Here is a 24,451-nt window from a genome sequence, read left to right on the forward strand (position 1 = left end):
GTCGCCCTGCACGACGGTCTTGGGAATGACACCACCCCCGCTCCTCCGCCGGGGCGAGGCAGCTCTTGCTTACGCCCAAGCTTGGCACCTTTGATCCTGGGGCTCTTCCCACGCATGCAGGGCGCAGAGCTGCCAAGCAGGTGTGCCAGCTTCCCTACAACCCAGGACGCCCATTGGCACCAGGCGGTTGCCTATTTCCCCACCTTCCTGGCGGTGGTTGGCCCAGCATAGCTGAGGGAGGTGCCTTCCTTGCAGCGGGCGTGTAGGAGCTGGTCCTCACGGGCGGGCTCCAGGCTGGGGAGTTCAGCACCGCCCTGCTCATCACTCGCCAGCAGAGAGGCTGTAGACTGCTTCATCCTTTTTTTTATTTTTCTTTCCTGTTTCCGTCGGAGGACGACAGGAATCAGCACAGCATCACCCGTCGAGGGTGGGGTGGCCCCAGCCCACCCGCCCGCCCACCCGCCCACCAGCCGGAGACCAAGGATGGAGGCATGGCAGGGTCTCTTCCGTCTCACCTTCCTCTGCTTTCTGCTGCACGTCCGAGGTAAGGGAGGGCTGGCTCCCGGAGAAAGAGGTGCTTGGGTGTGCCTTTCTATCTGCTTGCTGAAAGAAAATAAACACTCCGTCCCAAACCACTTCCTCTCAGGAAACAGCTGTAAACTGCCAGAGTGTAGAAAGCAAAAGCAGACCCTGGTCTAATGGCGGTGAGCAGCAAACGAGGGGATCGGGTACCACGTTGGGGGGTGTCCAGGGGAATCGACCCAGATCTGCAGGCTGGGGACACACTTAGGACTGAGCTGTGGTTTTTTTTGTTGTTGTTGTTCTCGGGTTTTGATCTCTGGGTGTGGCACGCATGGAAAAAGTGACCGTGTCTCTGGGGCGGGTTGAGATTTTGTACTTCCTTGCTTTCTATCAGCAGTCTGAGTGGCTTGTGTAGTTCTGTAGGGAGGCCACGGAGCTGAGACGCGCCTGGGTTCAGCGGGACGGTCCCCTGTCGCCAGAGACGGGGTTTTTCAGGAAGGACAGCCTCGGTTCATGTTGTTTTAGGTATTTTTTTTTTCCTCTATGTCAGCCCTCCGGTTGGCAAATTAAAAGCATGTGAGTTGTTTAAGCCCGAAACTCCAATATGGGCTCTTCCCCATCTTGGCCTGTTGCGGAACAGAGGCAGGGAGGGGCCTCGCTCAGGAAACTATAATTAACCCACGAAGGGCAGGATTTAATAGCAACTGGAGACGCATATTTGGTCCTTTGGATATTCAAATTCTAAGACATTGAGGATTGGGAGGGGCTTAAGAGTGAGATGTGTTGTAGGTTAGGAATTAAAAGATTTTCTTTCAACATGGCTCATACCTGTTCGGTTGCTCAGTGGTGTTTGACTCTTTTTTGACCCCGTGGACTGTAGCACGCCAGGCCTCCCTGTCCATCACCATCTCCCGGAGTTTGCTCAAACTCATGTCCATCGAGTTGGTGATGCCATCCAACCATCTCATGCTCTGTCATCCCCTTCTCCTCCTTCCCTCAATCTTTCCCAGCCTCAGGGTCTTTTCAAAAGAGTCAGTTCTTCATCAGGTGGCCAAAGTATTGGAGTTTCAGCTTCAGCATCAGTCCTTCCAATGAACACCCAGGACTGATCTCCTTTAGGACGGACTGGTTGGATCTCCTTGCCACCCAAGGGACTCTTGAGGGTCCTGTCCAACACCACAGTTCAAAAGCATCGATTCTCCGGGTCTCAGCCTTCTTTACGGTCCGACTCTCCCATCCGTACATAACTAGGTTAGGAGTGAAGAGATTTTGTTTGGACGTCACTCTTGGGGCATGTCCTGTTTGACCTGTTTGAGGGTATTTAGGAACAGGTGTGGTTTTGTGAGCCATCCCGGCACCCAGAGTCCAGGGTCTTCCCAGAGACCCTTCCACGAATCCACACGGTCTGAGCATCTTCCCGCACCTGGGACTTGCAAAAACGTGGTCAGGAGCTTCTGTTTGCGGGGAGATGTCAGTTCTCTGAACCAACACCAGGGCTAAAGGCAGCACATTGAGGCCAAGCTCTGTCTTTACGCAGTCCCGCCCAGCAGCCAAGCCAGCAAAACCTGTCTGAGCATGTATTCCCTCGGCAGTGACACAGAACTCTGGGGTCACCTGCTGCTACAGGCAACTCAGCCTCCTACCAGGCCCAGTCGGTCTGATCCCTCGGGGGTCACTGGATGGCGGATGCCTTCAGCTCGTCTCGTGGCTCAGTGGTTAGAATTCCGGGCTTTCAGTGCCACGGCCCAGGGTTCAATCTCTGGTCAGGGAACTGAGATCTTGAAGCTGTGCGGCGTGGCCAAAGATAAATGAATGAAGGCACCACCCCAATTGCAGCTGTTCAAGAGCTTCATGGGGTAGGTGGGTGGGCGCGGGAGTGACTGTGGTTCTCATTGTTCAGTCGTGTCTGACTCCTACAGAGTCTGTGGACTGCAGCACACCAGGCTGCCCTGTCCATCACCATCTCCCGTAGCTTGCTCAAATTCATGTCCATCGAGCCAGTGATGCCATCCCACCATCTCATCCTCTGTCATCCCCTTCTCCTCCCGCCTTCCATCTTTCCCAGCATCAGGGTCTCTTCCAATGAGTCGGTTCTTCCCATCAGGTGGCCAAAGGACTGGAGTTTCAGCTTCAGCATCAGTCCTTCCCATGAAAATTCAGGGTTGATTTCCTTTAGGATGGACTGGCTGGATCTCCTTGCAGTCCAAGGGACTCTCAGGAGTCTTCTCCAGCACCACAGTTCAAAAGCATCAATTCATCTGCGCTCAGCCTTCTTTACTGTCCAGCCCTCACGTCCATACGTGACTACTGGGAAAGCTGTTAACGGGGCAGCTGCATTTTGGGAAACATCATGGCCATGCTCATGGAGTCGGGATTCCCTTTGACAGGTGACGTATGAGCCCCCAGCCATCTGGTTAACCACTGGGTTGAGCCTCAAGCATCTCTGCTACAGGGGGATGTCTGCTCTGTGGTTCCCGTAGTATTGATGCGTCTCTCACCCAGGAGGTGCAGAAATCACACCCCCAAGTGTCGCTTCACGCAGTCAGCCGTGCTCAGCCACGGGTGACATTGCCCCCGGGGGACACTTGGCACCGTCTGGAGTCATTTTTGGTGGTCACCACTGGGAGGGCACTGTTATCATCAGATGGGCCTGGGCCTTGGGCTGCCCTCATAGCTCAGCTGGTAAAGAATATGCCTGCAATGTGGGAGACCCCGGTTCAGTTCCTGGGTTGGAAAGATCCCCTGGAGAAGGGATAAGCTACCCACTCCAGTATTCTCAGGCTTCCCTCGTGGCTCAGCTGGTAAAGAATCGACCTGCAGTGCAGGAGACCTGGGTTTGATCCCTGGGTTGGGAAGATCCCCTGGAGAAGGGAAAGGCTACCCACTCTGGTGTTCTGGCCTGGAGAATTCTATGGACTGTTATTAGTCCACGGGGTCGCAAAGAGTCGGACACGACTGAGCAACTTTCACTTTTCCAGGGATGCGGCTGAAAGTTTTCTTATCCATAGGATGCCCCGCAGAGCAGGCTGTCCTGTCTGTCATCCAGGTTCAAATGTCAACACTGCTGAGGTTGAGAAATCCCGCCTGAGCGCTAAAGACGCCATCTCCCTGTGTACCTGTCATATCTATCCGTGTGTCTGTCAATGCATTTGTCAATTTATCAGTGTATCTATCAGTGTATCTATCAGTGTATCTATCATCTATTTTTACATATCCTATCTTCTATTTTTCTATATAATTATTATCAATCCTATACCTATTTTTCTAACATCTAACTATATCTCTCATCTGCCTTTCTAAATATCATCTATTCCTTGTGATCCATGTATCTAATTATCATTGATTATCCATCTAATGTATCTATCATCTATTTTTATATATCCTATCTTCTATTTCTCTATATAATTATCAATCCTATATCTATTTTTCTAACATCTAACTATATCTCTCATCTGTCTTTCTAATTACCATCTATTCCCTGTGATCCATGTATCTCATTATCATCAGTCATCTAACCATCTGTTGCATGCTAAGTTGCTCAGTTGTGTCTGACTCTTTGAGACTTTTTGAGACTCTTTGAGACTATGGGCTATGGACCGTAGCCCGCCAGACTCCTCTGCCAATGTGATTCTCCAGGCAAAAAGACTGAAGTGGGGAGCCATCCCCTTTTCCCAGGCAAGTTTTATCTTGAAAATCCCTCTGGGACTTCCCTGGTGGTCCAGTGGCTAAGACTCTATGCTCCCAATGCAGGGGGCCCGGGTTCCATCCCAGGTCAGATAACTAGATCCCTAAGTAACATAAGTATTTATGGCACAGCCGTAAATAAAAATATATACATACATATATATATATATATGTATGTATATATTTTAAAATCCGTCCCAAATAGCTCTTTTTGGAGGGTAAGGGGGTTTGGGGTTTGACGCTAAGACCTCCCACCCACCAGCCTGAGTCCTTTTCAACCCAGGTTCCCAGGAGGACAGCCATGGGAACCCGCGTGGTGAGCCCAGAACACATGTGGAATTGATCAGAATCTGCCGGGCCTGCTAAAGGAAGCTGATGGGAAACAGATCTTGAGTTCCAAGTACCGTCCTTAGTCTCTGAGGGGAAAAACCAAGCTGGTGGAAATAACTGCCCCAGGGTGCGGCGTCTCCCACACCCCATCTTCCCCGACATTGAGCCCCTGAATCGGTATCTTCGGAGTGATGTGAACGTCGGGGGGCGGGGCTATACCGTGACTGGGCGGGGCTATACCGTGACTGGGCGGGGCTATACCGTGACGGGGCGGAACTATACCGTGATGGGGCGGGGCTACAAAGTACTGGAGCCGGACTGGCATGTTGCGGGGACGGAGCTAGACCACGGCAGGGGCGGGGCTACAATGTGGCGGGGGCGGGGCTAGACTGTGACAGGGCAGGGCTAGACCGTGGACAGACCGTGATAGGGGCGGGGCTAGACGTGACGGGGTGGGACTACTATGTGGGGGCGGGGCTAGAGTGACAGGGCGGGGCTAGACAGTGACGGGGCTCGGCTAGACCTCCACGCAAGCGGCAGCTGGCGGGGGAGGTAGGATGTTGGCTGCAGCCCCTCTGGAGACCAGAGTGAGGCTGGTAGACTCCAGCCAGGCCTGCAGGACACGATCGGCTCCACGCCAAGGGGGCGGGGGACCCTGGGTGGAATTCGCCTGGTCTGTGAGTCACGCTCAGGGCTCTGCAAAGAGCGCCACACCCATGACAACCAGGGGCCGCTTCCCCCGTGACCTCGAGTCATCGTCAGATGTTATTCAGTCGCCCAGGCACGTCCGACTCTCTGCGACCCCATGGACCGCAGCACACCAGGCCTCCCTGTCCATCACCCACTCCCGGAGCTTGCTCTAACTGATGTCCATCGAGTCGGTGATGCCATCCAACCATCTCATCCTCTGCCGGCCCCTTCTCCTGCCCTCAATCTTTCCCAGCATCAGGGTCTTTTCCAATGAGTCAGTTCTACGCATCATGTGGCCAAAGTGTTGGAGCTTCAGCATCAGTCCTTCCAATGAATGTCCAGGACTGGTTTCTTTTAGGATGGACTGGTTGAATCTTCTTGCAGTCCAAGGGACTCTCAGGAGTCTTCTCCAACACCACAGTCCAAAAGCATCGGTTCTTAGGCGCTCAGCGTTGTTTATAATGAGAAGCATCTGCAAAGGGAAGGAGGTCGCTGGAATGACAAGTGGACACGGAATGGGGTGGGGGCAGTTGGTTTGTTTCCAGAGCCAGGGGGAGGAGGGCCACACCCTGGCTTCCTGCTGCAAGCAGCCTGGCTCTGGAGGCTTCTAGCCCCCAGAGGCAGCCAGATGTCCTTTTTGGAAAACGCCCAGGTGCTGCCTAGTCTGTTGTGCAATGGATTAGGGAGACACCGGGACAAGGCAGGAGACCTGGGTTTGATCCCTGGGTCTGGAAGATCCCCTGGGGAAGGGAATGACCACCCACTCCAGTATTCTTCCCTGGAGAATCCCCATGGACAGAGGAGCCTGGCGGGGCTATGGTCCATGGGATCGTAAACAGTCAGACACAACTGAGGGACTAACCCTTTCATGTCAATAACCTATAATCGAACCGTGTGTGAAAAAAGAATAGATACGTGTATATGTATAGAAAAATAATTTATATGTGTGTATAACTGAATCAGTTTGCTGTATAGCTGAAGCTAACACAACACTGTAAATCCACTGTGAAGGTTTTAGTCACTCAGTTCAGTCTGGTTCAGTTCAGTACTCAGGTGGGTCCAACTCTTTATGACCCAGGGATTGAACCGGGGTCTCTCCTTCATGGCAGGCAGATTCTTTACCAGCTGAGCTACCAGGGAAGCCCAGAAATCAACTACAGTTTAATTTTAAAAAAAAGGATGAGGGTGCAGTTATCTTCCTGCACAGATCTCTTATGATATGGGCAGAGCCTGGGGGGAAATCTAGGAATAAGATGTTGGTTGGACAGACCCAGCCCAGGGGAGCTGGAGGGAGGGGTGGAACTCTTCTTCTCTGCTGAGCTCGGGGTGCTGGGAGTGGGGTTGGGTGGGGGAGATATCTGGGCAGCTGAGGCAAAGGAAACCCGGGTGGCCGGTTCCATGTCGCTGTGACTGACGCCCTGTGTGTTCTCATAGGTGAGTATGGTGACTTTGATTTGGCGGACGCTCTGGACGATCCCGGTAAGTGCCTCTGGCAGCCTGAGTCAGCTACTCCTGCGGATCCAGGTGGGGTGGGGTCGGGATTCCTTCCTAACAACTCAAAGAAGCTTTACTCCAACCCTCAACCTCCGCACAGCTCCAGGGAACACTGGTGGGCTTGCATTTGCTCCAGGGAACACTGGTGGGCTTGCATTTGAAGGGACCTTTTGTCCTTTGAGTCCCCTGCCCCCTCGAACACGGAATGGAATTTGTGTTGGTCCCTGGCGTGCTGCAGTCCATGCGGTCGCAAAGAGTCAGACAGGACTGAGCGACTGAACCGCAATGATCATATCTTTGTTACTGCCTCGAGATTTTCATTTTTTTTTTTTTTTACATTACAACTTTAATGATTGTTTCTTTGAGCCACACAAAAACTCTCAGGACTTATGGCACGTATGTTCTCTGTCCACAGAGCCCACCAAGAAGCCAAGCTCAGGTGAGTGACTTCCTGACTCAGGTGAGTGGGCAGAGATGAGGCTGCCCCACCACAGGCTGAGGTTTTGGTAGGAGTTTTATGGGGTCTTCCCAGGATGCTCCGTGGTGAAAAATCCGCCTGCCAGTGCAGGAGACATGAGTTCCACCCCCGGGTCGGGAAGATGCCGTGGACGAGGACATGGCAACCCACTCCAGTATTCTCCACTGGCCTGGAGAATCCCACAGACAGAGGAGCCTGGCGGGCTACAGCCTATAGTGTTGAAAAGGGTTGGTCTGAGTGATTAAACAACAGCAATGATAGGGTTGTGGAGGCTGAGACTGATGGACAGATGTTTAAAACAAACCCAAGTGCTTCACGAAATGGATCACAAAATCGCAGTGAGATGTTATTCTCACTAGGATCGAAATAGGGATGATAACAAGTGTTGGCTGGGGTGTGGAGACTTTGGAACGTCTATGTGTTCCCGGTGGGGGTAGTAAATTGTGCTGCCTCCACAGATAACAGTCTGGCATTTCCTCAGAAAACTACACATAGAATTTCCCTGTGTGTGTGTGTGTGTCAGTTGCTCAGTTGTGTCCAACTCTTTGTGACCCCAGGGACTGTAGCCCGCCAGGCTTCTCTGTCCATGTAGATTCTCCAGGAAAGAATATTCGAGTGGGTTGCCATGCCGTCCTCCAGGGGATCTTCCCAACTCAGGGATCAAACCCAAGCCTTCAAGGAATAAACAGTTTTTGTTTGCTTCTTACATACCTTACAAATGCCAAACAGTTTTGTAAGTGTGTGTATGTAGTTTTTTCAAGTTCTAAGTTTTCAGGTTCTGCTTCTAGCGTCTAAGTAGTTTTAAGCTGATCAACGATAATCTATAATTCATGAGCACATACTGTGAATAAAATATGAAATCTACTGTCAAGCTTATATTCTTGTTTTATAAGCTGCTTCTGACGGAAGGACATTTTGCTCTTCTAATCATGCAATGTCATTTTTCCCACAGGTATCTACCCTAACCCGAGGCCCCCGTACCACCCACAGCCTGGAAATCCTGACAACAGTGGAAGTAAGTATGTTCATTCATTTCGAAACAGCTTTGAACCTGCCCACTGGAACTCAGGGAAGGTCACGGAGGCTGAAAGAAGCCTTTGTTGTCGTTCAGTCACTCAGTCGTGTCCAACTCTTTGTGACCCGGTGGACTGCAGCACACCAGGCTTCCCTGCCGTCACTATCTCCCAAAGTTTGCTCAAACTCATGACCATTGAGTCGCTGATGCCATCCAGCCATCTCATCCTCTGTCGTCCCCTTCTCCTGCCCTCAATCTTCCCCAGCATCAGGGTCTTTTCCAGTGAGTCACTTCTTCACATCAAGGTAGCCAAAATGTTGAAGCTTCAGCTTCAGCATCAGTCCTTCCAATGAATATTCAGGACTGATTTCCTTTAGGATGGACTGGCTGGATCTCCTTGCAGTCCAAGGGACTCTCAAGAGTCTTCTCCAACACCACAGTTCAAAAGCATCAGTTCTTTGGCACTCAGCCTTCTTTATGGTCCAACTCTCACACCCTCACTACTGGAAAAATCATAGCTTTGCCTAGACGGACCTTTGTCAGCAAAGTAATGTCTCTGCTTTTTAACACACCATCTAGGTTTGTCACAGCTTTTCTTCTAAGGAGCAAGCATCTTTCATGGCTGCAGTCACCATCTGCAGTGATTTTGGGGCCCAGGAAAATACATACAATAGAAACCCTCAACAGTTAGTTTTGAGAGTGTGTGTATATAGTTTTTTCAAGCTCTAAATTTTGAGGTTCTATTTCTAGTGGCTAAGTAATTTTTGCCCTATTGATCGTGACCTATTCTTTATAAGCACCAACTGTAAATAAAAGATAAAATCTACAGGCATGCTTATATTCTCGTCTTATAAGCTGCTTCTGACGGAAGGACATTTTTCTCTTCTGATCATGCAATGTCGTTTTCCCCACAGATATCTACCCCAGGCCGAAGCCCCCGTACCACCCGCAGCCTGGAAATCCCGACACCGGTGGAAGTAAGAATGTTCATTCATTTTGAAACAGCTTTGAACCTGCCCACTGGAACTCAGGGAAGGTCATGGAGGCTGAAAGAAGCCTTTGTTGTTGTTCTGTTGCTGAGTCCTGTCTGACTCTTTGGGACCCCATGGACCACAGCACGCCAGACCTACCTGTCCTTCACCAACTCCCAGAGTTTACTCAAACTGGTGTCCATAGAGTCGGTGATGCCATCCAACCATCTCATCCTCTGTCGTCCCCTTCTCCTCCTGCCCTCAATCTTTCCCAGCATCAGGGTCTTTCCCAGTGAGTCTGTCCTTCCCATCAGGTGGCCAAAGTATTGGAGTTTCAGCTTCAGCATCAGTCCCTCCAATGACTATTCAGGGCTGATTTCCTTTAGGATGGAGTGGTTGGATCTCCTTGCAGTCCAAGGGACGCTCAAGAGTCTTCTCCAACACCACACTTAGGAAGCATCAATTCTTTGGTGCTCAGCCTTCTTTGTGGTCCAACTCTCACACCCTTACATGACCGTTAGAAAAACCAGAGCTTTGAGTATACAGACCTTTGTTGGCAAAGTGATGATGTCTCTGCTTGTCTAATGGGGGGTGTTTCTTGCTACAGTTTTTTGGGAAACTTAAGCATATTTTCATGGGCTTCCCTCCAGTGGGCCCCAGAGAATCTTAGACACTGGCCGTCATGTGAGATGAGTCACTATTCAGGTCCTGGGGGACTCATCCACCCGGCAGCTCGCGGGGCCAGCCTCAGGCTTGGGAGGGGACCGTGTGTGACTCAGGACTCCAGCGGCTGACGCATTTCAGAACAGAGGAAGGCTGCTTTCTGGCTTTCGTTTTCAAACTCTGCTCGAATCTAGTGCCTTTGAAATGGTGGTGGTGGCCCTGAGTAATGAATTTCAATTTGCTGTGAGTTATGTGGGCTTCCCAGGCGGGTAAAGATCCCGCCTGCCAACACAGGAGACTTAAGAGATGTAGGTTTAATCCATGGGTCGGGGAAGATCCCCTGGAGGAGGGCATGGCAACCCACTCCAGTATTCTGGCCTGGAGAATCCCACGGACAGAGGAGCCTGGTGGGCTACAGTCCACGGGTTTGCAAAGAGTCGGACATGGCTGAAGCGACTTAACACATACGCATAGTAGATTCATTTTGCCGGAGAGCCTAAACAAACACAATGCTGTGAAGTAACTGTGTGTGTGTGTGTTAGTTGCTCAGGCGTGTCCGACTCTTTGTGACCCCGTGGACCGTAGCCCGCCAGGCTCCTCTGTCTGTGGGATTCTCCAGGTCAGAATCCGGGACTTGGTGGCCATGCCCTCCTCCAAGGGATCTTCCCGACCCAGAGATGGAACCCGGGTCTCCTACATTGCAGGCATACGCTTTACCATCTGAGCCACCAGGGAAGCAAGTATACTCCAATAAAAACTAATGTTTAAACAGACCTTTACGCTTGGGGATTCTGAGCACCAGCGATTCCGTGGAAGCGATAAAGAGCAAACATAAGTTCGCCAGAACATCATTTTGTATTCCGGCCTTTTGCATTGTGTGAATGGTTCGTCACTGGGAGGTGTCCCTCTTTTCCTAAAATCACGTGTTTTCCAACAGATATCTACCCAAGGCCGAAGCCGCCGCCTCCTCGCCCGCAGCCTGGGAACAGTGGAGGTGAGTCCTCTGGACTAAGACGCCTTCCGGAAGCGTCTTTGGAAGTACTAAGAAGTCTTCCGGAAGATGGTTTGGAGAATTCGGTTCTCGATGGCGAAAGACGCGTTGCATTTAAAATATGCAAAAGTTCTTTTTCTCTTTTTTTTAAAGCAATTCTTTTTAAAGAGTCCTATATTTATGTTGGCTGTATCGGGTCTTAGTTTCAGCCCTTGGATCTTTCGTGGGGTGCACAGATTCTCCAATTGTGGAACCCCCTCTCCATAAGCTGTCCTTGCGCCCCTGATGCGTGAGCTTGCGTGTGCAGCGGGCTCCCTGGACCGCGGTCTGTGACCACCCTCTGCTCTGTCCCACAGGCTTCCTGAGCGACTCGGACCTCAGCGACGGCGGCCACTACCCTCCCAAGCCGCCCGCAGGTACGTTTCTGTGAGACCACCCCAGACCCCGTCCCAGACCCCGCGTGGAAGGTGATGGGCTGTGGACTCTCCCCTCCAGCCTCTGGGGGGCGGGAGGGAGGCACCTCCCTGAGGCTGTCCACGCCTGGGGTCTGCAAGGTGGACAAAACCAACCATGGGGCCGATGCTGCTTAGAAGTGGGGGTCGTCTCCATGTAAATACGTGTGTGTGCGTATGCGTGTGTGCACCCGTATACATACCTCCACAGACACACGTACTTATTATATACATGTCTGTATATGTGTTTATCTATACACACATATCTATATGTATACCTATATCTGTACCTATATGCATATCTATACCTGTATCTATACCTACGTCTATATGTATCTAGATCTATGTTTGTCTATATGCATGTGTCTGTCTATACCTGCATATATATTTCTTTCTACAGCTATATGTATATCTATGTATATCTGTGTCTATACCTGTATCTATATGTATATATATCTGTATCTGTTTATCTATAAGCATATGTATATCGTTATCTGTATATATATTTATATCTATATGTATACCTATCTGTATCTATACCTATATCTGTATGTACAGCTATCTATATGTTTATCTGTAGGTATATGTGTATGTATATTTATATGTATATGCATATCTTTAGCTATATGTATACCTATGTCTCTATATATGCACATGTATATCTATGTGCATATCCATATCTAGCTATATCTATAGCTGTATCTATGCTGTGCCCAGTCACGTCCAACTCTGTGACCCCATGGACTCCAGCCCACCAGGCCCCTCTGTCCATCTGACGCTGGACAGAGTATCAGAGGCAAGAATTCTTATCCAGGCAAGAATACTGAAATGGGTTACCACGCCCTCCTCCAAGGGATCTTCCCAACCCGGGGATGGAACCCAGGTGTCCCTCACTGCAGGTGGACTCTTTACCATCTGAGGCACCAGGGAAGCCCAAGAACAGTGGAGTGGGTAGCCTGTCCCTTCTCCAGCAGATCTTCCCGACCCAGGAATTGAACCGTGGTCTCTTGCATTGCAGGCGGATTCTTTACCAACTGAGCTATCAAGGAAGCCCACCTATATATCTATATATACATCTGTACCTATACCTATACCAATACCTGCACCTATTTCTATATCTATATCTGTCTACACCTATACCTACATCTGTATCTGTATGTTTATCTATTTCTAGATCTATATCTATCTGTACTCCTAAGTTTCTCTCTTTGGGCTTCCCAGGTGGCTCATTAGTAGAGAATCTGCCTGTAATGCAGGACACCTGGGTTCCATCCCTGAGTCAGGAAGATCCCCTGGAGGACGTCATGGCAACCCACTGCAGTATCCTTGCCTGGAGAATCCCGTGGACAGAGGAGCCTGGCAGGCTACAGTCCACCGGGTCAGAGAGTCGGACACGAATGAGTGCCTGACCACATAGGCACACACCTATCTTTACACAGATATTGGGTCTGTACAAACCCTTACAGATGTGTCTCCATGTATCTTTCCCCCAAAAAATGTATTTTTGGTGTGTTGCAGTTGACATATATCATGATGCAAGTGGGTCCCTGGAGGTCTGGAGTACGCCTGTGTTACTCTGAAGCTCTGGATCGGCGTGGGGGTGGGGGCATGTGTAATCTCTGAGGACACAGAGCTTTCTGAAGGGCTCTCTGTGGCACAAGTTTTTCCATCCAGAAGCCATGATTCTGGGGGAGGGGCTCCCTAGAGCATCTTCTGGAGGGTCCTGAGCTTTTCCACCACATAGGGCTCCAGACGACTCAGTGGAAAAGACCCTGATGCTAGGGAAGATTGAGGGCAGGAGGAGAAGGGGACGACAGAGGATGAGATGGTTGGATGGCATCACTGACTCGATGGACATGAGTCTGAGCAAGCTCCGGGAGTTGGTGATGGGCGGGGAGGCCTGGCGTGCTGTGGTCCATGGGGTCACAAAGAGTCGGACATGACTGAGCGACTGAACAACAACCAGCGCTCTTTTGTGGGTGACTCTTGGGTCCGGCTTTGGTGCCAACTGGGCAGATGCCTGCTGGACCCCAAGGTCCATGCTCCGAATGGCCGTCACATCCCTCTTCTCTCCTGCAGGAGGCGGTGGTGGAGGAGGCTACCGACCGGGTCACGACAGCTACGGTAACAGGCCCGCTACACGCAGCGCTGGGGCCCGTGGGGGTGGCGGGGCTGGGTGGGCTTTTCCGGGGCTCCCATTAGAGCGTCCTCCTGGGTCTCGGGTGTCGGCCACTTCACTGCTGACCCTCAGCTTGGCTTCCTCCAGTCCTCCAGGTGTCCAGGGGCGACCCCACACCCCTCTGTCCAGGTAACAAGACACAGAGCCCCAGGCTGCAAGCCTCATTAGGGAGAGAACAGCCCCAGGAATTGTGGATTCTTTGTGCGGATAGTGCATTATGCCAAGAATGAAAGGAATTTACCCCGGGAGAAATAAACTCCATTCTTGTCTATACAACTTTTCCTCAAAGCGAGGGGTGGATCTTGAAATCTCCAGGGGGTCTCTGGTGCTGTAAAGCGAACTTGGCAGAAAATTGAGCTGGAAAAGCAAAATGCATTGGATTCATGTTTCTCAACTGAGATAGAATCTGCATGAAACTTTCGGTTCGCTTCGGGTATACAAAGTAGTCATGTGACACTTTGTAAATATAGCTGGGTGCTCTTTAGCCGCTAAGTCGTCTCTGACTCTTTGCAATCCCATGGACTGTAGCCTGCCAGGCTCTTCTGTCCGTGGGATTCTCCAGGCAAGAATATTGGAGTGGGTTGCCATGCCCTCCTCCAGGGGAATCTTCCCGACCCAGGGATCGAACCCGGGTCTCCTGCGTTGCAGGCGAATTCTATACTGTGTTGAGCCCCCATGGAATGTCTTTTTAAAATTACTCCCTGGGGACTTCCCTGGTAGTCCAGCCATTAGGACTGTGGGCTTTCACTGGCAGGACCTGAGATCAATGCATGGTCAGGGGATTAAAATCCTTCATATCCTGCATGCAGCCAAAAACAGGAAAAAAAAAAATTTGCCCTCTGGACATAAGAAGGTGTGGAGAAAGCTCCTTTATTTCTCACTCGCTGAGATGACTGTTTGCTGCCTGGCCTTGGACTTTTCCCTGGATGCGCTGAGAAGTGGGGTTTTGAGCTCAGGCAAGCCCCCTGTCTCTGCAGCTGGGAGTCAGCATGCCCCTGGCATTTGCAGACCTGCTGAGCTTGCAAGGTGAGCTCAGCCCGACTCGGTGTGGCCAGGGAATGTCCTGGGGCACACTTGTCTCTTCCTCTGGCTTGGAGAGAATCAGGCTGGGGCCTTTGGCCCGGATGTCACAGCCTCTGTTCTGTGGTCCTGTCTTTCTCGAAGCTTCCCTTGGGGATGTCTCCGGCATTTCCGAGCATCATCTTCCTCTTCACCTGGCCTTTCTGTCCTGCAGGACGAGGAGGGCGCAACAGACCCGGTTTCCCTGGCACTAATTATGGTAAAGGAGGTCTTTCGTAAAAGCCAAACCAGGAGAAGTTCTCCTGCTGAGGAGCTAACCCCCGCGTGGGCGCTGCCTGACCGCCTGGCTCTCTGAGCGGTGTCCTCACTGTGCACTGAAGCTGGGGAGGGGTTTGCATGGCAGGCGGGTCGCAATCCTTCCAAGAAACGAAGGCTTGCTCACCTGTGCATGTGCATGCAGGCATGTGTGTGTCCCTGCATGTACATGTGTGTGCATGTGGCTGGGTGGGCATATGGGCACTTGTGTTTATACATGTGTACATATGTTCACATGTACCTTTGTGCTGTGTATCTGTGCATGCATGCATATGAATTTGAAACACACGTGCATGTGTGTGTGTGCTGTGGGTGTGTGGGTCAGGGCAGATGCGTGCACGTGGATATATGTGTAGGTCTTGTGTGTTCATATGTACATGTGTGGGAGTGTCCTGTGCACACACGTGTGGAGACATGCATGTGTGTGTGCGCATGTCCACATGGGCACAGAGCCTGTGATACTTGTGTGCACTCCTGCCTGTGTGTGAGTGGCTGCTCTGATGTGTGTGTGTCAACGGGTGCTTGTGCTGTACATGCATGCATATATGCATACATGGGTGTGCACGTGTTGCATGTCTGTGCATGGGCGTGTGAGTGTGTAGCAAGTGTGTGCATGCATGTATGTTTGTGTATGCTGCATTGTATATGTGGGTGTGTGCTGTGTTGCATGTGTGTGCATGTATGCATGTGGGTGTGTCCGTGTGTTATATGTGCATGCCTGTATGTATGTGAGGGTGTCACATGTGTGTGTGGCTCTGTGTGTCGTATGCATGTCTGTGGGGTTTGCATGTGTGTTCATGTGTGTGGGCCGTGTATGTACATGTATGTATATGGGTGTGTGGGTGTGTTGTGTGTGTGTGCATGGCGTGTGTCCATGTATGTACATGTGTGTGTGTGTGGCTATGTGTTTTGTGGGGGGGGATGTGTGTGTGTCTATTGGTGTGTGTTGTGTATGTATGTGGGATGTGTGTGTGTGCGTATATGGCTGTGTATATGTGTGTATGTGGGATGTTGTTTGTGTGCATGTGTGTATATGGGTGTGTGCTGTGTGTATGTGGGATGTGTGTGTGCATGTGTGCATATGGGTGTGCGCTGTGTGTATGTGTGATGTGTGTGTGCATGTGTGTATATGGGTGTGTGTATGTGGGATGTTGTGTGTATGCATATGTGTATATGGGTGTGTATTGTGTGTATGTGTAATGTTTGTATATGGGTATGTGTGTATGTGGATGTTGTGTGTGTGTGCCTGTGTGTATATGGGTGTGTGCTGTGTGTATGTGTGATGTGTGTGCACGTGTGTATATGGGTGTGTGCATGTGCCTCTTGTGCACGCCTTGGTGTGTATCCCTACACCCTGAGGTGACAGCCTCACCCCCTCGGTCTCCACCTCCGTCCCCTCCCTGCTTGGATGCAATGCCCGCCTCCCAGCAGCAGGCAGCCCGGGCCCAGCTCTTCCGAATACGCGCGTGACTGTGTGTCTGTCCCCTTCCAGGTGGAGGCGGCTACTCCGCGCCGGGCAACCAGCAAGGTATGGCCTGGGGGCGGGGCGCACAGTCTTCCGAGGGGTGGGCTCCCCACGTGTCTGGGGAGGGTCGGGGCAGGCCTGGTTTTGTTTCTGCTGAGGGCATTCAGGGACCACCTGCTCTCTCTGTGTGGGCGTGCAGAAGCTCCTGTCGGGCGCAGTCCATCCCACGGGGGTCAGCAAAGGTGATGTGGGGACAGCCTCGGAGCTGAAACATGCCTGGGGTTCTGGGGACCAATTTGGAGCTGAAAGATGCTTGGACTCTGCGAGCTGTCTGCGGTGCTTGCAGCTGCTGCTGCCCACGGCCAGGACCCCTTTCGTTGACCACGGCTGACCTCAAGTCTAGAAGTGGAGCAGCAGAGAAACTTATAGCCTTCACCCCCTAAGAAGCCCCCAGTGGGGCCCCGCCTGCCCCGTCACGGGCCAGCAGGGGAGGCCTGGAGTGTGGCTATCGAGCGTCGGCCGTGTATCTCTGGGACGACGGAGGCCAGCTCCTTGGGAATCTGGAGGCTGACACCAGTGCAGGGTGATGGTGTTCCCACCCGGCCCACCCCAAGGCTTTGGGGGAGAAGAAAGGGACAGAGCTGACTTTCTAAGCCTTCAGGCCCAGGACCCGGGCAGCGCGCAGTATTGCCATTTGCGGGATGTATTACCGTTTCCAGGACGCATGGTGTTTGCCGGACATTTGCAAAGGCCACGGGTGCTTTCCTTCTCATGGACTGGAGGTAGGGGAGGAGAGGTGCTCCCCAGACAAAAATCCAGGTCTGACACACGGTTTGATAGAGTCTTTGGCAGGTCAGGGGCTTCCCTGGTAGCTCAGCTGCTGAAGAATCCACCTGCAATGCAGGAGACCCCGGTTGGATTCCTGGGTTGGGAAGATCCCCTGGAGAAGGGATAGGCTCCCCACTCCAGTATTCTTGGGCTTCCCTGGTGGCTCAGCTGGTAAAGAATCCGCCTGCAAGGCAGGAGACCTGGGTTCAATCCCTGGGTTGGGAAGATTCCCCTGGAGAAGGAAATGGCAACCCACTCCAGTATTCTCGCCTGGAGAATCCCGTGGGGTTCCATGGGGTTGCAAGGAGCTGGACGTGACTGACTTTCAGTCTCCCTTTCCGAGGACTGGGGTCCTTCCCTGGTGGTCCTCAGATAAGCACTCCACCTGCAATGCAGGAGATGTGGGTTTCATCCCTGGGTTGGGAAAATCCCCTGAAGCAGGCAAACCACTGCAGTATTCTGGCCTGGAGAATCCCATAGACAGAGGAGCCTGGTGGGGCTAGAGTCCGTGGGGTCACAAGGAGTCGGACACAACCGAAGCGGCTAAGACTTTATCACTTGCGCCAGGGCAGAGGACTCACCCAGGACTGGGGTGGGGTGGAAGACGGAATGCGTGCTCCTGGAGGGGACATCTCCAAGGCATGGTCTGCAGATGTGTGGGAGTCGGGCAGGACAGGACACAGAGGTGCTGTGCGAGCTTTGACTGAATGGACCCCCGGGAACTGTAGTAATTTGTGGGGCCAGAGTATGGAATGTGATGGATGTGGGGGCTACAGGGGTAACAGGCCAGGTGACCCCTGGGCTGGTCTGCACTTTATACACGCACTCCCTTAGACTTCAAGGAAATCCATTCCCTGAAAGAAATTGACCCTGAAAAGTCACTAAAAGCACTGATGCTGAAGCTCCAATCGTTTGGCCACCTGATGCAAAGAGCTGACTCACTGGAAAAGACCCGGATGCTGGGAAAGATTGAAGGTGGGAGGAGAAGGGGACGACAGAGGATGAGATGGCTGGATGGCATCACTGCCTCGATGGACATGAGTCTGAGCAAGCTTTGGGAGTTGGTGATGGACAGGGAGGCCTGGCGTGTTGCGGTCCATGGGGTCGCAAGGAGTCGGAAGCGACTGAGCGACTGAAGAACATGAGTAGACATTTTCTGTCCCCAAAGATACAAATTCATCCGGACACACCTATTAAATAAAAATATATATATATATCTTCTGTACAGAACCGTTGGATGCCCCAGACCGATCAGACGTGGTTAGTAAGCGCCCCTTAGATAAAGCAGGGTGCATCCCTTGGGCTTCTTCGACGAATTCCATCCTTTTCCCGTGAATAGGAGGGTGGGGAGGGCCGGGCGCGGGGATGATTATGGAGTCGCTGGAGACACACAGTGTCCTCACTGGCGCTGTTTTTCCTGAGACCCGTTCTTGTTCCCCTGGATTCCCGCAGGCAACATGATAGCGCAGATTGCATCTCCCATCGTCTCTGTGGTGGTGGTGACGCTGATTGGGGCGGCGGTCAGCTACTATAACCGGAGGAGAAACTGTCTCAGGACAAACGGCAAGTCTTCCCCTCACCCCTGCCCCCAATTGTGTCTGCCTTAAGTGGTCAAGCCTGATTTAAAAAAAAAATATATATATATATATATATATATGAGTGAATGAAAAACAGGCAGACTCACAGATATAGACAACAAGCTAGTCGTAAAGCCTGATTTTAAAATATATATATATATATATGAGTGAATAAGAATGAAAAATAGGCAGACTCACAGATACAGAATACAAGCTGGTGGTTCCCAGTGGGGAGATGGTAGACAGCAGGTGTTGGGGTCCTTTAATGGACCAGAACCTTGTGGTACAGAGTCGACGATAAGAAAGTGAAAGAGTGAAAGAGAGAGAGAGAAAGAGAGAGAGAGACAAAAAAGACCCAGGGACCTAAGCTCTAATGGAGCAAAGGTGCTTTAATGATTTTTCTATGAGTATATATAGGCTGTGGTACAAGAAACTTCTTTCGGGAATGATAGAGATCAGAAAACCAAACGTACAGCAACCGTTACCAAGGGAACAAGGGGGGTAATGTTAGTCACAAGGTCAGGAGACAATCCATATCTCAAGAAAGGGGAGTGAGACTAAGCAGTTTTGTCCTAAAGAGAATGTTTACTAAAGGAGACCCAAGCCTGCCTCACACGATGACCTCAGTCCCTGGGAGCAGCGTGCTGTTCCGCTTGAAGAGGGACAAAGGACTCATGAGGGACAGCACGTAGGAATACTCCCGTCAAACATTCCCTGACAAGCAGGGGTTAGATGGACAGGAGGGGATTAAAAGGAAGCAGCTAAATGGCAACCCACTCCAGGATCCTTGCCTGGAAAATCCCATGGACAGAGGAGCCTGGCGGGCTACAGTCCATGGGGTTGCAAAGAGTCAGACACGACTGAGCGAACTAACACTTCCTTCCTTCCTTACCATGTACAAAGTAAATAAGCTACAAGGATATATTGTTTGGAACATCCCTGGCTACAATAGAGCCAATATTTCATAATGATTTTAAACAAGTGCTAAGTTACTTCTGTTTGTGTCTATAAAAAATATCGACTCACTCTGCTGCACACGAGACTTCCCTGGTGGTTCAGTCGTAAAGAGTCCACCTGCCAATGCAGGAGACGCAGGTTCGATCCCTGGGTCGGGAAGATCCCCTGGAGGAGGAAATGGCAACCCGCTCCAGTGTTCTTGCCTGGAGAATCCCATGGACGGAGGAGCCTGGTGGGCTACAGTCCACGGGGTCGCAGAGAGTCAGACACGACTGAACGAACCAGCATGCACACACGACCTCCAGGGAAATGAGTTTGTGGAGGGGCGGGGGGTGGTATAGGGCTTTCTGCTTCAACGTTGGGTCCAAGCTCCTGGGTTTGCAGAATTACAAGCACAGGGAGCTGCCCCTGGGAGCACAGATCCTGGCTGGTGATCCAGGAAATTCCTAGAGACGTCGCTAAAGAGAAGGTCGGGGAGAGACGCTTCCCTGCAGAAGCAGCACCAGCTCAGTTGGTAATCTGGATTCTCTCAAGCTCTGGTCTGGAGACCACTCATGTCGGCATCTACCTGGGTTTTGCCGGTGAGGGAAGCTATGAAACAGAAGTCTATTCCAATAGTGTTTTTATTTGTATTTTTTTGGATTTGGGCGCCTTCACAATCTCAATAGCTGCCCTCTGCCCCCCTCTGCTGGTGGTTGGGGGGTATTGCCTTACACCCTGGCCAGGAAGTGCCTTGGTCTATACAACACCCCAGCCTGAAAGTTTGGCGGGGGAAGCAGAGTTCGTGAAAACAAACAAAAAAATCCCTTACATTCTGGACCACATGCCTCATCATAGATGTTGTTGAGTTGCTCACTCGTGTCCGACTCTTTGCGACCCCATGGACCGCAGCACGCCAGGCCTCCCTGTCCATCACCAACTCCCGGAGTTTGCTCAAATTCATGTCCGTTGAGTCAGTGATGCCATCCAACCATCTCATCCTCTGCCGCCTCTACAGTGAAAAAAAATTAACAGTGCTTGAAGATCAATCCACTGAAGTGTTTTTTTTTTCCCCCCAACTGACGTCTTGCCTTCAATCTTTCCTTCCAGAACCACGGACTGTCTGAGGTCTTCAAAATCCACCCGCTGCTCTGAGAAAGCCTCCGTTCAGATGACAACCCTGTCGATCCTGTGGAAAGTCCCTTTCATTGTTGCCTTCACCCGCTGCCCTGGAGGGTCTTCCCTTCTGTTTGCAGTAGACGCGCTGCCCCCACAAAGAAGGGGGTCCCTGATTCCTCAGATACATCGATGGGAACAAGGTGGACCGCTGGATCTTGGGTTGTAAAGAGATTGCTTGATCTGTGGGTTCCATTGGCCATGCGGCCTAAGAGGTTCTGACTCTGGTCAGTGAACACAGTGGCCAGGAGAATAGCTGGGGGTCTTGGGTGGGGCTGCCGTGGAGGACTTCCAAAGGATGGAAGCTGCTGCTTGGGTTTCTAGCGAGCTGGGCAGACAAGCTTAGCTGATGCTATAGGTTCCTTGCAAAAGTGAAAGTGTTAGTCACTCAGTGGCAACCGACTCTTTGCGACCCCCTGGACTATAATCCACCAGGCTCCTCTGTCCATGGGGATTCTCCAGGCAAGAATACTGGAGTGGGCTGCCTTTCCCTCCTCCAGAGGATCTTTCATGACCCAGGGAGCCAGCCCGGGTCTCCCGCATCGCAGGCAGATTGCTTTATCATCTGAGCCACCAGGGAAACTAAACCACCTTGAGTTGACGTCAGGAATCCGGACCCGTTCACCTCCGCCCGCGAATCAGGAATGAATGCGTTTCGACCCTAACGGCAGCATTTGAACTTTATCTCAGCTCACAAAAGTATTATCACCTGCAGAGGATGAGGCTGGATTTTGGGGAATTTAAGTGCAAGGCTGATGATGTGGAAACCGCCTTGGGGAAGTGATTTTGGAGTGTTTTTTTGCCATGAAATTGTATGGTTTCTACTTTTTTTTTTCAGAACGTGGGATAGAGATTTTGAGATGTCGAGAGTTGTTTGTATTATCTTTGGACTTGGATCCTCTGTGGGTACCAGTTCTTAACGCAACATCAGCGCTTTCCTTGGTGTATACTTTTCTTTTTCCCGGACTAACTGTCTACCCTCAGCATCTAAAACGTAGCCCAGCTGCTTGCTTGGGTTTTAGTCATTCTTTAGGGGAGGAGAGAAAGGGTGGTTTGGGCAGATGAGTGTAGTCTGCTGGACTGAGATGCATGCTGATAGAGCGTTTAGGGCTTGACTGTCCGAACCAAAGAGGAAGATGGTCATTGGGGTCTGGAACGCAGGAAGACGATGCATGGAAATCCTAGACATTCTATGTGTGGGTGTTCCCCGTTAGACACCTGAAGCCCAATGTTCACTGCAGCACTATTCACACTAGCCAAGTCCTGGAAGACTCCTAAGAGTCCATCAACAGAGGAATGAGTCAAGAAGAGGTGGAACATGTATACAGATGGAATATTACTCAGCCATGAAAAAGAGTGAAACCGTGGCATTTGCAGCAACGTGGGTGGACCTGGAGAGTATGACAGTAAGTGAAGTAAGTCTGCGGAACACACATACCATATGATAGCGCTCATGTGTGGAACCTAAGAAAACGGATACAAATGGACTGACTTACAAAACAGAAATAGACTCATAGGCATAGAAAATGAACTTCTGGTGACCAAAGGGGAAAGCATGGAGGCATAAATGAGGACTCTGGGATGAAGAGATACACGATACTATATGTAGAACAGATAAACAGCAAGGTCTCACTGTATAGCACAGGGAACTCTACTCAGAATCTGGTAATAAACTATAATGGAAAAGAACCAGGAAAAGAATATACGTATATCTCTATGAATAACTGAAATTGCCTTATGTGTTGGCCGCTCAGTCATCTCGAACTCTTTGTGACCCCGTGGACTGTCGCCCGCCAGGCTCCTCGGTCCATGGCATTCTCCAGGCCAGAATCCTGGAGTGGGTTGCCATGCCCTCCTCCAGGGGATCTGCCTGATCCAGGGATCGAACCTGGGTCTCTTGCATTGGTAGTTGACTCTTTACCACATCCATGCACTGGTGTCCTGACCTTTGAGATCTCAGAGCGGAACCTTATTTGTCAATAGATTGGGGACAGTTGTGATCACTTAAGACGATGAGTTACAACAGGAGGATGGCTTCTAAAGCAGTATGAGCTGTGTCTTTATAAGAGGGGAAATTCAGAGCCACACAGAGAGGCACCAGGGGAAGAACCTGAGTGGCTCGGAGCGGACAAGCCACAAGGCAAAGAGCTATCGCAAGCCGGCACAGAGCCCCGTGTAATTTTCAGAGGGTGTGCCCGCCTGCCCGCCCCTTGGTCTTGGACTTCCAGACTCTGAACCTGGGAGAAGATACATATTTCTTGTTTTATCTGCCCAGCTTTTTTGGGATTCTGTTGAAGACATCCTTAAAAAGTCATACATAGATGAATGCATTTGGGGTACAGAGTTGTGGGGTGTTTTTGTTTTTTTTTTTTCCTAATTTAAAAGCGAGAATGAGGAATGCATCTAGCTTGTCTATACAGGTGGTACAGGAAGCCAGGCATGATTAAACTCTGGACTGACGCCCGAAGCGTGAGATCACAGTCTGGCTTCTCCAAGCCGAGCTGTGGGACCCTAGGCAAGTTGTGCAACCTCTCTGAGCATCAGTCCTCTCACCTGGAAAACGAGTGTGAATGGCACCTGGCTTCCAAAACGGTGGTGACGCTGTGGTGGTTGAGCCGCTAAGTCGTGTGCAGCTTTTTGCAGCCCCATGGGGTGTAGCCCTCCAGGCTGCCCTGTCTATGGAAACTGGCAGGCAAGAATACTGGAGTGGGTTGCCATCTCCTTCTCCAGGGGATCTTCCCACCCCAGGGACTGAACTGCAGTCTCCTGCGTGGGCAGGCGGATTCTTTACCCCTGGAGCCCTCAAGGAACGGTACCCTATATTTTGAAAGATTTTTAAATATTCTCGCCTCAGAAAGAAAGAATTATGTCACAGGGCAGAGATGTCAGACAAGGCTGCGGTGCACATCCCACTGAAAAGTAGCTGCGGTGCACATCCCACTGAAAAGTGGCTGCGATGGTCATCCCGCTGAAAAGTGGCTGCGATGGTCATCCCGCTGAAAAGTGGCTGCGATGGTCATCCCACTGAAAAGTAGCTGGGGTGCACATCCCACTGAAAAGTAGCTGCGATGGTCATCCCACTGAAAAGTAGCTGCGATGGTCATCCCACTGAAAAGTAGCCGCAATGGTCATCCCACTGAAGTGTATCATCATCCCACTGAAGTGTATCACCATCCCAATGTACACCTTAACCTTCTACAATGTTACGTGTCGATTATATCTCAATAAAGTTGGGGGAAAAGAATTCTTTCTGAATTTTTTTCTACGAGTATTTTTGCTAGGATTCTGTAGGCGTGTGGCATGCCATGAGCACAGTTGATCTTTACCGTGGCTCTGGAGGGACTTTCCTCTCTCTTTCCATGGCAGATTCACTAGACATTTAACATTCTGCGGCAGCTCACTGTCTACACACGTACATATCTGGGGGAGAGCAGCTCTCTTAGTGACCATATGTTTCTGCTGATGTGATAGAATCCGACTTTCAAATTGTGTTTTCTTCCGACTGCGGTGAGTCTTGTTCATTTCGAGAACTGTTTCACAGGATATGTGCGTGCTTCTCTTATCCTCCTTCGGGTAACTTAGTGTAGATTTGGTGGCTTTTTCTGGCGTAGGTTTGGAGGACTCCCCTTATCTGTGCTCAGATATCAGTTTCTTTGAAACCCCTT

At 51.0% G+C, this 24,451-nt stretch overlaps 1 protein-coding gene across 3 annotated transcripts; it reads left to right on the forward strand.

The window, feature by feature from the left end:
* Positions 1 to 403: 403 nt before the first annotated feature.
* On the forward strand, positions 404 to 24,030 carry XG (Xg glycoprotein (Xg blood group)). 3 transcript variants are annotated; one of them, XM_043458913.1, is made up of 12 exons: positions 404 to 544; positions 6,661 to 6,705; positions 7,136 to 7,159; positions 8,151 to 8,213; positions 9,128 to 9,190; positions 10,785 to 10,841; positions 11,195 to 11,254; positions 13,370 to 13,414; positions 14,704 to 14,748; positions 16,297 to 16,332; positions 18,550 to 18,660; positions 20,721 to 24,030. In XM_043458913.1, exons 1-12 carry the CDS (start codon positions 484 to 486, stop codon positions 20,735 to 20,737), a joined length of 627 nt encoding a protein of 208 aa, XP_043314848.1. In that variant the 5' UTR covers positions 404 to 483; the 3' UTR covers positions 20,738 to 24,030. The 3 variants fall into 3 exon arrangements, with proteins under 3 accessions (XP_043314848.1, XP_043314849.1, XP_043314850.1); XM_043458914.1 differs by having other exon boundaries at positions 6,661 to 6,700; positions 7,131 to 7,159; XM_043458915.1 differs by lacking the exon at positions 14,704 to 14,748.
* Positions 24,031 to 24,451: the final 421 nt, after the last annotated feature.

The sequence above is a fragment of the Cervus canadensis genome, chromosome X (genome assembly GCF_019320065.1).
Source record: "Cervus canadensis isolate Bull #8, Minnesota chromosome X, ASM1932006v1, whole genome shotgun sequence".
NCBI lineage: Eukaryota > Metazoa > Chordata > Mammalia > Artiodactyla > Cervidae > Cervus > Cervus canadensis.